The 14827-nt window shown below is 36.3% G+C and overlaps 1 protein-coding gene across 1 annotated transcript; it reads left to right on the top strand.

The window, feature by feature from the left end:
- LOC306842960 (progesterone receptor-like) lies at positions 1 to 12436 on the top strand. Its single transcript, XM_079374193.1, has 8 exons — positions 1 to 1067; positions 1958 to 2067; positions 2849 to 2965; positions 5084 to 5389; positions 5713 to 5857; positions 7435 to 7565; positions 8082 to 8239; positions 11499 to 12436. Exons 1-8 carry the CDS (start codon positions 283 to 285, stop codon positions 11652 to 11654), a joined length of 1908 nt encoding a protein of 635 aa, XP_079230319.1. The 5' UTR covers positions 1 to 282; the 3' UTR covers positions 11655 to 12436.
- Positions 12437 to 14827: the final 2391 nt, after the last annotated feature.

Below are 14827 nucleotides of genomic sequence, written 5' to 3'. Positions count from 1 at the left end.
AGCACAGTTCAATGGCACGTTGTGAAGATAGGAAAGTTTAATTTCTAAGGTAACATTAAATATATTAAATATATATAGCCTATATTGTTATGAAATGTTGTGAAATAAATATTATAATTAATAAAGCAACTTGGTTTTTTTTTAGATTTAGGAATACGTCGTAGGGACACTTTTGTACAGCCCTTTTACCACAAGGAGGAATACACAGAGAAGGTTATGCGCCACAGATCACAACATCCAACCAAACATTGAAGACGCATCTTGTCGGCCAGATTTGTGAAAATGGAAACGAAAACTAACAGCAGAATGGACACTGTGAACGCATCTCTCGCTGATTCCACGGAGATGAGGACTGGAATAAGTAGTTTAATGGAAAAATTCACGGTCGAAAGTTTTGGGCACGGCAGATCAGTGCGTAATTTTGGAGAAACGGGGTCTTTACGCAGCAGCGCGCCTGGATCAAGCAGCGACGCTCTGGATCAGCTCTCTCTCCTTGACTTGCCTCTCGGTACCAAAACGTACTCTGACCACATGGATGAATTTCTGAAAGTCGAAAGCGGACAGTGGAGCGCAAAAGCGCTTCTGCCCAAGGAGACAGGTGCCTCGGAGAGTGCGTTTATCAAAGATGAGAATGAGCAGTCTCTCATTATGGAACCACCCAACACTGATTTCGACCTCGGCTTAAACATCAGCGCCTTGGAAAGCTGCTACGGCCCAGCCGAAAAGAAACAGCAGAGTGACTTTATTGAGGAGTCTTCAGCTTTGCTCTCATCTCAAGCTGCCCAACAGGTAGTTGTGGACAGTTCCTCTAACTTTCAGTTAGACATGAATCAATCTACATTGGTTTTGCCACCTCCGAGAAGAGTATCGCCTTCTCTCGGTAGAGGTATGTTGAACTTCGATGGAGCGAGCGCAGCTACCTTGATGTCCAAAACGGACATTTCCAAATGGGTTTCACCCGCGGACTTTCCGTTCTGGTATCCAACCCCTAATGAAGAGCGCGCTGGATACTCTTCATCAGATGGGCTCGTCTCGCGCTCACAGACAGTCTACACGGCATTCCCAGGGTAAGAATGTCATGTATGTTGTGCCTCATAAGAATGAAATTTAAGCGAAATAAAGCTGAATTGGCGGAATTTAAAGTGGAAGAATTACAATGCGTGAATTACAATCAATCAATAATCATTATTTTGGAAATGTCACCTTTACAAATTTGTATGTCACTATTGAAATATATTAAATTTTATCATTTTAATGTGCATAATGGAACAACTTCTCTATTGTACACCACTGTCTTCAAAATGGAACCTAATGCGAACCAAATGTGTTCTTGCCCAATGGCCATGTTTTCTTTGTTCTGCTGGAACACATTTGACACCATGGTTTTGGCCAGTTCATTGTGAATTCCTCTCATAAACTTAATGGTAACAGATTAAAAATAATGAGTTATACACTGTAAAAAATAACTTTTAGAGGTTGTAAGTAGTTCTTTTAAGTACATTTTATAAAAAAAAAAAGAAAAAAAAGTGGTGAGCCAGAACCAAATTCTTTCCAGAAGCTGGATTGAGCACATGTAGTTTAGCACTGAATAAACTAACCATTAAAAATCACTTGATCAGAAAGTCAGAGGTCAAAACATATTGTACAGTGACCCTATTTGGTCACTTGTAGAACACTTAGAAATGTGTGTGTGTCATTGCTAACTGTAGATTGTGGTGCTAGCAATGTCATGGTGACTGGTTCAATTCCCAGGAGAAGCAAGAACTGATAAAATGTACCTTGAATGCAATGTATATCGCTTTGGATAAAAGTGTCTGACAAATACTTAGATGTAAAATATCAAAGTAACATCTGCAGATTACCAACCATTTGGTCTAAATAAGTTTTTGAGCCATAGGTATCTAAGATGTGCTTTGGTTATACCATCAATAGAATATTGTGTCTTGCTTACATTCAGGGTTCCATCTCAAAGACTGTGTGTTATATGTGGAGACGAGGCTTCGGGTTGTCACTATGGAGTTCTTACCTGTGGAAGCTGCAAGGTGTTTTTCAAGAGAGCTGTTGAGGGTGAGCAACATTGTGCTAAAACTATTGTAATAATTCTGTAAAATGTAATAATCTATCTTGAAGACCCCATGAACTTGGCAAACTGTTGATGTATTTCGTAAACAGGAAACTTACCAAACAGGAAGTCTGAGCGGGACATTTTAAGGGCTAGCCAACAGGCTTCAGTTACCTCACAGCCATGAACACGATTTGCTCCTGGCTAGAAGATGATCTTGGGGGTGGGACAGTCTCATTTTAGAGAGCATTTGATTGGGCAAAAACTGGCATTTTCCTACCAGACCAAGGCTTTTTTTAAATATATATATAAATGTGCACATGTGCTAAATATTAGTTTTCCAAATTTAAGGAAGATGCTAGCATATAGTAAATGGCCAGAAAGCAAACAAACTATTTGGACTATAATCTGTAAAACATAAATTGTGGTTGAATAGGGGTTTTGCTCCATTTTCTTTGTGTTTTGTAAAGTGTTGTTGCACACAGAAACTTTTTATATAATTTTTTTTCAGTGTATGTGAGTCATGGTGTATACCGTGTCCCAGAAGACAGTTATTATCATTTGGACCAATGTTCACCATGTTCTTTTTCTGCCTTGTTATTCTCCTTATCACTGAGGACAGATATGTAAGAGCCACAATGTCTGACCATGGCCATGTCACTATGACCTGTCAGCCTTGCTTCAAACCAGTTCAATCTGTACCTTTCTCTCTCTCCTTTTCCCCCTCACTGTACTCTCAAAATCATCCAACCAGATTTTTGTTTTGTTTTTTTGTCTCTTGTCTAGGTCACCATAACTACCTGTGTGCTGGACGGAATGACTGTATTGTTGATAAAATCAGGAGGAAAAACTGCCCTGCATGTCGCCTTAGAAAGTGCTACCAGGCAGGGATGATGCTTGGAGGTATCTTTCATGTGATTCATGTTTTGTATTTATGTATTAAATATATAATTTATCAAGCTTCTTGGACTTAATAGACCTTAATGGACAGTCATACTTTAAGATTGTTTAATATTTAAGAAGTTGAATACTTTCCAAAGGCCAGTCATATGAAGGTTCATATCAGAATTAAGGTTCCATTTGTTAACATTAGTAATTACACTCTGCTGGGTTAAATACAACCCATTGCTGGGTAAATATTGGACAGAACACATGCTGGGCTGTTTTCAACCAACAGTTGAGAACGAGATGAGAGACGTGCGGATCCATTTGCAAGCTTTATTAAACAGATATGTGGACAAAAGCAGGGTCCAAACACCAGCAAACAGGTATGGCAAGGGCAAAACACAAGAATAGTCTAGTGAACAGATGGGGTCGATTGGCGGTGAACATAATCCAGGGAGCAAAACAAAGAGAGATAATCCAAATGCACAGTAATAGTACAGGCAGGGGCAAACAGAGTCCAAACAACAAGGTGAGGGAAAAATACAAGACAGGCAATAAACTTAAGGAAAAAACAATCTCTAGGATTGTTTATCTCTAGGAGAGAGATAAACACAGAACTATCTTCGAGACTAAACTTAAACACGGGAAACACGGAATGGCTCGGTGAAGCAGCTATCACTAGGTGAGTGACAAACACGGAACAATACTCGGCGATCTGAATGAGGAAGTCCAGGGCTTATAACGCGTGTCTGATTGGTAGCAGATGTGAGTGTGTAATCAGTGCAGTGGATGATGGGAACTGTAGTCCGGGGTTCGTCCATATTTTACCCAGCGGTGGGTTTTATTTAACCCAGCCGTTTTTAGAGTGTAGCATAAACTAACAATGAAAAATAGTTTATTAACATTTTATTTCAAGGTGTCATTGTTACACGTTACATGCACTTACTAATATAATAACAATACATTATAGAAATTTGATCCCACTTTATATTAGGTGGCCTTAACTGATATGTACTTACATTTAAATTAATCATTTGATACAATGCACTTATTGTGTGCATACATGTTTTTACATTGTACTTATATTTTTTAAAAATACCTATATGTAGTTACATCTGTAATTACATTTTGACCTATCCCTTACACCTTAACCCACCCTTAAACCTGCCCATACCACGAAACCTCTCTCTAACCTTACCCGTATCCCACCTCAATAGCCGCAAAAGTGTTTTACAATACAATATGACCACAATAAGTACATTGTACTTATTTTTTGATGTACGTACATAGTAGTTAAGGCCACCTAATATAAAGTGTGACCATAAAGTTTTACATGCAAGTAACCCTAAGACAAACCCCAATCTTAACCCTAAACATATAGTAACTACATGTAGTTTACTTAAATGTATAATTACACTGTAACAAGGAGACCATAAAATAAAGTGTGACCAAAATTACTTCCAAAGCATTTATTAATCTTGGTTAATGTTAGTTCCCACATTTACTAATACATTATTAAAATGTGAAGATCTGAGCTAACATAAATGACCAATAAACAGTATTTTTACTGTTACTGTTTAACTAAAATGAACAAAGTTAAAGATTGCTAGTAACATTAATTAAGGGACTTTACTGTAAAGTATATGAAAGTAGTGTAAAATGAATTAATGTTCATTTAAAATAATTTATTCACCCTTGTGTTGTTCTAAACCCAAATTAATTTCTTCAGTGAAACACAAAAGACGACGTTTAGCACAATGTCCGACTTGCTTGTTTCTGTACAATGAAAGTGAATGGGGACTGGGGTTGTCAAAACACTTTCATAATCATTGGTCATATTACTCTTTGTTGCTCATATAAGTCTTCTGAGGTCATAGGAACAGACTCTAAAAGCATAATGCTTTGATCAACACTAGGAAACATGGATAATCTATTTCTGAATTTAAAAAGAAATATATTTCTAACCCCTAAACTTCTCACACGAATATATTTTCAGCATTAAAAGAAATTGTGACCTTAAATATCAACTAACACTCTGGCTTCAGCCCTAAAGACTCTACTGTGCAGTAGCATATTGAATAAAAGTGACAAGATGATCAAGATGGTCTCTCATTACAGTACATTTGTGTGTTTCAGGCCGTAAGATGAAACGGTTTGCAGGTTTGAAGGTCATGGGGTTGAATCCATCGCTGATGTTCCAGGGTCCATTGTCCCTGCGGGCTGATGGTCAACCTCTGTCCTCCCTGCCCTCTATGCCAGCAATCCGTGAGCTGCAGCTGTCCCCGCAGATGATCAGCATTCTGGAGAACATTGAGCCACAGGTGGTTTACTCTGGCTACGACAACTCACAACCAGAGCTTCCCCACCTTCTCCTCAACAGTCTCAACACACTCTGCGAGAGGCAGCTGCTCTGGATTGTCAGATGGTCCAAGTCTCTTCCAGGTAGCACCCTTACAATCAGCCTAAAAAAATCTTTATTCTTTAAAGGAATCTGCAATTCTGGTTCTGTGAAGAACCTTTACCTGTGGAATCTTTCCATTGGACAAAAGGCCCTTTATAATGGAAAAATGTTCTTCAGATTAATAAAACGTTCTTCACACAAAGAAGAAAAATTGTTCTTTTAAGAACTGTTCACTGGTTATTTGGGGAACCCAAAATGGTTCTTCTATGGCATTGCTGCGAAAACCTTCTTTTGGAATCTTCATTTTAAAGAGCGAGTTCAAAGGCTTTACTAAAGATTTTTGTTGTACTTCTGTGTTTAACAGGTTTTCGCAATTTGCACATCAATGACCAGATGACGTTAATCCAGTATTCTTGGATGGGTTTAATGTTGTTCTCACTGGGTTGGAGAACCTTTCAGAATGTCACCACTGATTTCTTGTACTTTGCTCCTGATCTCGTCTTGAACCAGTAAGTAACAGTAAAAACAACTGAATTAAAATCTTTTGAAGAGTGAAGGCCCCTAGTATACTTCGAGCAAAATTGGTAAACAACATCATTTCGGAAACAAAATCAGGCCAAAACAAATTTTGCTTAGTATTTCATAACAGCTTGCCATGCAAAATTTATGGAAAGTTTGCACTGACTGGTAAACACCTTTGAGCTACCATTGGTCTATAGCGATTACATAATTGTAATTTCAACTGAAAGCAAAACTGACACTTTTTTCATGTTTTTATGGTAATTATGCTCACACTTAAACAATTGAACTTTACGTGATATGTAACTGTATGTGACCTGACTTGATTTGACTAGAGCATTGAATTGCAGAGCTGGTGCAAACATTTCCACTTCGCTATGATCAGATGCTTTCTTAAATGCTTTAATGTTTTCTCACTGTTTTCAATTATTTGTTTATTGTACTCTTAAGAAAATAGTTCACAGCACATATTTGCTTGCTAACAGTATACCACAGCTCAGGTATTTCAAACTTCCAAGCAAAGAACGAAAAATATCTTTCACTATTTCTGGAAAGTGTCTGGCAATTACAATCGCTAATAGCTACATTCGATTAAAGGGTTAGTTCACCCAAAAAAATTAAAATTCTGTCATTAATTACTCACCCTCATGTTATTCCAAACCAGACCTTCGTTCATCTTCGGAACACAAATTAAAATATTTTTGATCAAATCTGAGAGCTCTCTGACCCTCCGTAGACAGCAATGCGACTGCAATGTTTCCAGGTCCAGAAACGTAGCAAGGACATCTGGAAAATAGTTAATTTTACGAAGCTATCCACCTTTTTCTTCAACGCGGAAGTAAGCCTATGGGTGATACTTCTGGTTCATTAGCCATTACAGATGCAGTAATTGGTAAAACTGTTTGCACTACAAACCAGTGTGTTCATAATTAAGATAATACATTAAAATAATGTTGTAAGACACACACATTTTCAATATCAAGCAGAAAAATGAACAGCTGTTTTGTACAGCTAAAAATAGCTGGACGCAGATGACACTGGAAGCTGGCTGCACCCATTTTTACGGCAATAAAAAGGTGGATACAATAATAACAATAACATAATTTATTCAACAATACGTCTCCCCAAGTTACCATCTTCCACCATTTTGGAGAGTACCCCAGAACATAATCAACGTAATCAGTACGGTTTCTACTGAATGTAAACAGCGCTGATTACATTGATTGCGTTCTGGGGTACTCTCCAAAATGGCGGAACCACTGATGCCACATGGACTATTTTACTGATGTCCTTACTATGTTTCTGTACTTGGGAATATTGCAATTGCATTGCTGTCTACGGAGGGTCAGCGAGCTCTTAGATTTAATAAAAAATGTCTTAATTTATGTTCTGAAGATGAACGAAGGTTTTACGGGTTTGGAACAACATGAGGGTAATTAATGACAGAATTTTAATTTTTGGGTGAACTAACCCTTAAATAACAGTTGTATATACTGTATATGCAATGAAGAACAGACACCGAGGTGTGCATATACTCAGTATTCTCACAGAACTGTTTACATTTTAGAGATCAGATGAGGAGGTCTCCGATCTACGACTTGTGCTTGGCTATGCAGTTTGTTCCACAGGAATTTGCCAACTTGCAAGTGACCAAGGAAGAGTTTCTATGCATGAAGGCTTTGATGCTCCTCAACACCGGTAATAAATCCTCTCTGACCTACAAAACTCTTTCTGACTGACTCTCTACAGGTCAGACTAGTGTTCCAGAATGGAATATTAACAATTTGGACAATAACAAACCAATGGCTCCATGCCAGTCTGCACGGATCGACAAAGATATGTATTTGGCAAACTGTGAGACCTTGAAAAGTCCAACTAAGTTTAAATTCCAAGCTAACAATTTTCAAATAACAACAGTAATGCTAAAGCAGTCTTCCATTTGAGCTGACTACAACATTACTGATAGTATTTTTCAGTTGACAATATAAGTAACTGTGTAACTAAGTTTAAAAGAATATTAAAGCTGCTAAAAGCTGTTTAGGTAAACCGCCAATGCAGGACGCTGTCAGTGAAGATATTTTTTACTGTTTACAGAGTTGTCATCTCTTCGGTGATTTATAGGAGGGACATTTAATTTATCTGTAACACTAATGCTGTGGTAAACTCTTGGCAGTGGTGTATCTGTAATGATTTAACATGATGTATTTGTGACAGTTCCTCTGGAAGGCTTGAAGAGTCAAACACAGTTTGATGAAATGAGACAGAACTACATCTGTGAGTTGACGAAAGCCATCCAGCTGAAAGAGAAAGGCGTGGTGGCCAGCTCACAGAGATTCTACCTCCTGACCAAACTCATGGACGCCATGCACGAGGTACAGCATGAGTAAAAAAAAAAAAAAAAAGCATTTAGGTAGCTGCTGAACTTCAAGTTTATAAAAGCATTGCAACACAATTAAATTTAAGGCCTGTTCACACCAAGAATAACTACACTCTAAAAAGAAATGCTGGGGACCTATTACCACAACTTCAATGAATGCGTGGTTGCAAGTTAAAAATGATAATTTCCTGATTTAAAGCTGCAGTCTGTAACTTTTTTGGTTAAAAATGATCCGATATCAATATTTGATCAAGTACACAACCAGCCAGTGTTCAAAACTATCGCCTTACTTTAGCCCGATTCACAACAGTTATCTTATAATAATGTTTTCTAATTTGAGTGGTACAGGTAGGTTTTCAAGGGAAATTCGAGCATTGCACTGCATCATTACGTCATGTTTACGTCAAGTTGTTCCGGCTACTAGGCTATCGCAGGATCCTGGAGGTGGCAGATCGTTTAGTTAGAATAATTACATGCATCATTTTGATGGCGGATTGTAATCCAGAAAGGATTATGTGTTTATGAAACACATGAGAATGAAATGAAATTATATATTAGTTTTAAATATGCTTCTGATTACAGATAGCCTGGGATTACACAAGATTTATATTTTAAAGAAAACCAGTTGGAAGGGAATATAATTTGCTTTTTGGGTTAAAATAATTTCTTAATATGAAATTGGAATGGCATGACAATTAGATGATAATTAGATAAATAGACTGTACAGAAATTTAAATCTACACGTTAATACACACTATACTCATTGTCACGCAATGCTGATGTTGTTCACATTAATAATTTGAGAATAAAGTATAACAGTAATAATAATTTGCACGGTTTGATGTGATATGAGCTAACCGATCATTAGATTTAATCACCATTGGTAGCGCAATTTATTGGAATGCTTTTTTCCTTAGTAGGTCAGAACAAACTTGGCAGACTTGTTACTTACTTGTTCAGATGGCAATATACGGTGAAAATTCTTATTTGGGTCATATATTCCAAGACGTAGACTAGAATCTGTGATTGCGAAGTACAGTAAACATCCACACCGGTGCGTGACTGACTGCCACACATTCACCTCAAAACATTAGATTCATCCGTGCTGGAGCACATCCCATGCAAGGAAGTGAATTCCACAAGCAGCTGCAATTCCAGGTTTTCAAACAGAGATGGTGACAAAGAGGCAAAACGTACGGACTGCAGCTTTAAGTAAACTTTTTAAGTTACAAACATTATTTCGATGAGTATGGTAATGTTGACTGATGAGCGTGGTAATGATGATCATCATATCATCACAATATAGTTAAGTTAAAAAGGCACTTATAACATTTTATTTTTAAACATTTAAATTTTTAGGGGTTCAAGCGCGTAGCGACTGGCGGTAGCACTTTTAGCTTAGCTTAGCATAGATCATTGAATTGGATTAGACCATTAGCATCTCGCTCAAAAATGACCAAAGAGTTTCGATAATTTTCCTATTTAAAACTTGACTCTTCTGTAGTTACATCGTATACTAAGGCCGACGGAAAATGAAAAGTTGCGACTTTCTAGACCGATATGGCTAGGAACTATACTCTCATTCCGGCGTAATAATCAAGGAACTTTGCTGCCGTACCGTGGTTGCAGCAGACGCAATGATCTTACGCAGCGCCTGAAAGTAGTCCCCAGCTAGGTAACTAGTTATGATATAGCTGGGGACGTCTTTGAGAACTTTGCCTCTAGAACCACTGCTTTCAGTCAATCAGTTTTTTAAATGATTGAGAAGATGTGAAAAATCTACTTTTGTGAACTAGTCCTAGGTTTTTCGCTCAATCTGGAAAAAATTCACTCTACGTCAATAATTATCAAAAACATGTTGAAATTTACCCTTTGGGAATATAACCCTATAACGGGGTCTTTTAGAAAAGGGGCCTGTCCAAATATACCCAAAAGCCTATAAAGCCTAAACGAAAACTCAAAACTTCACGCAACCTGCTGAGCACATGCAACAGAAGATTCTAAACAAGCATGCAAAGTTTCAGGGCGATCGGACCACAGCTGGCGCTATAACAGTCATAAACGTTACAAAAACATCATATTTCTAAGGTAAATAACCTGGATTTGCCAAAAATGCTTTTTAAAGAATTGATTTAGGTGGTTACAGGCTTGCTAAATAATATGTAATGTCTTTTCCCTTATGTGCTTAAATACCTAAAGCGCTTGAACCCCGGTAATCGCCTCTTGCAGCTATATTTAAAAATGTATACCTGTATATATATATATATATTAATTAAAAGTGTTATAAATAACGGAATTCCAGTTTCAAGGATGCCTTGCATGACTAGATAAGTAGAATAAATATTGCAATTAAGTGTTATTTTGTTTTAGGTAGGGGGAAAGATGTTTTTCGACAAGTTAAGAGTTTGTTATGTTGATCTTGTGGTCACCATTTTACTGACAATTACATTTTTTCTTGTAAACTGTATTTTGATATTCGTACCTTAGATTTACATTTATTTGGAATAACTTACATTTTTTTTAAAGAATCAACTTGAATACATTGTGTATAGACAAGCAAGTTCCTCTAAAATGATGGTTGCACTTTATTTTATAGTACGTGTACTTATATGTACTCACAGTGTAGTTACAGTGTACTATCTAAGAAAGTACTGGTGATATAAGGTAACTACATGGGGTAGGTTCAGGGTAAGTACCTAGTTATTGTAAATACTAAAATAAGAACATAGTACATAAGTAGGACTGTAAAATAAAGCGCTACCACCATAATGTAGTTTGACAAAATTTTATTTGAAGTTGTCATAACCCAAAAAATTTTATGCAAACTTTTTTTTTGTTTTTTAAAGCCAAACCATTTGTTTTTAGAGCCTATAAACATAACAAGAAATAACTATATTAGCATCCACACCAACGCAGGACAATAATCTGTTTATTATGAGAGCTTGATATATACAGTATGTTGTTTTCTGCTTTAAATGCACAAGCTCTTTAATGTCAGGTGGATTCTGATTAGCTGATTGGCTTGAAAACACCTTTAATCTGTTGTTTTAGAACACATTGTAATAAGCTGTGTGATGTCAATGTGTAAAATATCTGAAATTAATAGTTTATGTCATGTATAAAATCTTTCATATGAAATAGGTCACATCACTAATGAAGCAGCTTTATTCACGTCATCACTTGTAAGATATCAGAATACAAAAAAAGAATGATAGAGGAGCCTGAAGTGTGATGTTGACTTTATCTTTGTGTAGATTGTAAAGAAGGTCAATCTCTACTGTCTGAGCACTTATATCCAGGCGGACGCCATGAAGGTGGAGTTTCCAGAGATGATGTCAGAGGTCATTGCGTCACAGCTGCCGAAAGTGCTGGCGGGAATGGTCAGACCCCTCATGTTTCACAACAAGTGATCCAGACAGGACGTTTGTGTCTGTGCTGATTTACATCGCTGATATATGTGTACCACACCTAAATAACATAGACAAGCATCTTTCCATATACAATCATCCCCTTATAATAGTCAGAAGTTATGATCAAAAATGTTGTTGTTGAAAATGTAAAAATTTTTAATGTGTAGAGAGAACTAGAATCCGAAGACCTGTAATCATGCTAAATTATTAAACCTGCTATTGCCTTTTACAAAACATTACAGTCTTACATAAGATGTTTTTGAGTATTTTTATGATAAACACACAGAATATAACTTGGACGGTCTTAAAATGTGCTAAAAATGTGGTGTATGGATTTTTATAAGTTCATTTTCATTTTTCAAGTGAATGGTTTCAAGTGAATGGTACACTATGGTTAAATTATAAACTTTTTTTTTTTTTCTTCTAAACGCTAGATTTTCAGGAAATGTGTCTGAGTGTGATGAAAAGGAAATGCTTATCTGTCTCACTCCGATAAATGTCAAGTGGACAGTTTCCATGGTCAGATTTCACGAACGCCCAGTGCCAGGCACCTTTGATTGTACTTACATTAGCACAGTATCTGCTCACATCATGTCAAATGAAAAGTACATATGAAGTATCTAATAAAAAAAACACTGATTGCATACAATAATGTTTGAAAGCTAAAGAGTTCAATTGTACATCGGCTCAGCCATTGCTGTATGATTAATGGATCACTGTATAATTTGATTCAGTCTGATGTTTATATTTAAAGCAGAATATTAAATGTTTTATCAGAAGCCAAGTCCAGGTGAAAAACAAGTGCTCTATTTTTGTGCACTAATTTTGTACTTGATGTACTAAAAATGATTCTTTAGTACTTCTTAAGATAAACGTAAGATCATCTAAGTGTACTCAACTGTGTTATTTTGAGACACCATGGATATGAACTAAAAATCACTTTTAACATACTATCTCTGTATTACAAAATGTATTTAGTTACCACTTCCCTTATGAAAAAGAAGTTTATTCAAATGTGATATTAGTATAAATCTTTTAAACTAAAAAAATAGGAAAGTATAGCTACTCTTAGTTCACTTTTTGTGTACTTCTCAGAAATGGGGTTTATGTACTTCTCAGAAATATACTTAAAATGGCATTTAAGTATACTTAGGCCCCGTTTACACTAGTGTGTTTTCGTATTAAAACGGCGTTTTAGAATGAAAACGATCAATATTTACACTGGCGTTTCCGCTGCGTTTCAGAAACGATCTCCGTTTACACTACACAACCGAAAACATGACCATTTATGCAGGTACAAGTACAATCATAGGTATGTATAGGTAGATCCCTATTATTTAGATCGCAGACGCGTCTGCGTGCTTGAAGCGGTCAAATGGGGAATCTACCCATACATATCTATGGGTACAGTAACAGAAATGATGTTATTGTTCACACGGTCGTCAAGGATTCGCAGAGCGAATGTGGGCAGCCAGGCCATCGCTTTCAAAAGTCTCCGTTTTGGTCTGTTTACACTGAAACGCAACCCCGGAGTTTTCAAACTAAAACGCGGTCCACAGCATTTTCAAAAGTCTCCGTTTTCAACCTTGAAAACGCCGGAGTAGTGTAAACGATAAGCGTATCCGTAGCAAAAGTTATGCATTTTAAAACGAAAATGCACTAGTGTAAACGGGGCCTTATACTTAGAAAAAATCTAAATATATTTTAGCTATACTTGTGCTCCTGGAATCCGTGTTTTCATTGTTATATGGTAGGGGGTGCTAGTACACATCTTCTTTACAGAATTTCCAAAAAACACAAGTATATTTGTATACTTACTAAATAAAGTATACTTAAAATATACTTGAACTTTACTTACGTATTCTTACGTATATTTAATAAAATAAACTTGAATTTATTAACTAATTTATTTTACTATACTACTTTTTGTTAAGGGGTTGTAGTACACTTGCATGTTCTAGTGTATGAAAGATGGTTGAAGTGTACTACAAGTGGTAAATAAATACATTTACATGTAGTCATTTAGCAGATGCTTTTATCCAAAGCGACTTATATGAGGACAATGGAAGCAATCAAAATCAACAAAAGAGCAATAATATGCAAGTGCTATAACAAGTCTCAGTTAGCTTAAGGCTTTTTTTTTTTAAATTATGTAATAAATAAAAAGAAAACGGATAGAATAGAAAAAGATTAGAAAAGCTAGTGTTAGTTTTTTAGAATAGCAAGAGAGAGGGTCAAATAAAGTTGGAAGAGATGTGTTTTTAGTCGATTCTTGAAAACGGCTAATGACTCAGCTGCTTGGATTGAGTTGGGCAGGTCATTCCTTTAATTTAAAGGTCCGTGAAAGTGATTTTGTGCCTCTTTGGCATGGCACAATAAAGCGACGTTCACTAGCAGAACGTAAGCTTTAGAGGGCACATAAGTCTGAAGTGATGAATTTAGGTAAAGGGGTGCAGAGCTAGTGGTGGTTTTGTAGGCAAACTTTAATGACAAATTAAATACTTTTTTTTTTTTAATACAGAGATATTATGTTAAAAGTGCATTTAAATTCATATTCTTGGTGTCTCAAAGTAGCACAGGTGAGTACACTTAGATGATCTTAAGAAATACTAAAGAATGATTTTATTAAGTATTAAATTAGCGCACGGAAATAGAGCACTCTAAGTACATTATGGAAGTGCACTTGTTTTTCATCTGGGAGAGCATAAATCAAAAAAAAAAAAAAAAATCTATAATTTGTCATTTCCTCCCTGTGACCTTGATGGTTTAGCTGAAGGGAGTATTGGGCCAACACAAGCAGTCAAGGGCACGGAGCATTTTCATGTATTTAATTGGGAAAGAACACTGGGATCTTGGCAATTGCCTCCTTTCCAAATACTTCTGATGCTGTTTCTCCTCAGATCTCCACTGGAACAAAGTTACCGATTTCTGAGATTTATTTCTGATATAGCTTTTTTTTAAATAGAAGACAAGAAGTGGATCTCATTTTATAAACAAATTTATTGGCAGAACAAAAATGAATTAAGAAAAAAAAATATATGATTCACAAAATCATCCATATATAAACTTCTATCATCTAGATTTTTATCTTCATAATACAAGTTTGGAATATTTCATTATTTGGACAATAAGATGACTGGGTGTTGTTGACAGTTGGTGTCATTTTAAACTCG

This window comes from Barbus barbus (genome assembly GCF_936440315.1).
Source record: "Barbus barbus genome assembly, chromosome: 23".
In the NCBI taxonomy this organism is placed as follows: Eukaryota; Metazoa; Chordata; class Actinopteri; order Cypriniformes; family Cyprinidae; genus Barbus; species Barbus barbus.
Note: the sequence above shows the minus strand (reverse complement) of the source record. Positions and strands in the feature narration are given on the sequence as shown.

Excerpts from the sequence above, each read along its gene's own strand:
- LOC306842960 (XM_079374193.1), top strand. The coding sequence starts at position 283 with ATGGAAACGAAAACTAACAGCAGAATGGACACTGTGAACGCATCTCTC. Across the intron at positions 2,068-2,848 it reads TTTCAAGAGAGCTGTTGAGG|GTCACCATAACTACCTGTGT; the intron begins GTGAGCAACATT and ends TCTCTTGTCTAG. Across the intron at positions 2,966-5,083 it reads GGCAGGGATGATGCTTGGAG|GCCGTAAGATGAAACGGTTT; the intron begins GTATCTTTCATG and ends TGTGTGTTTCAG.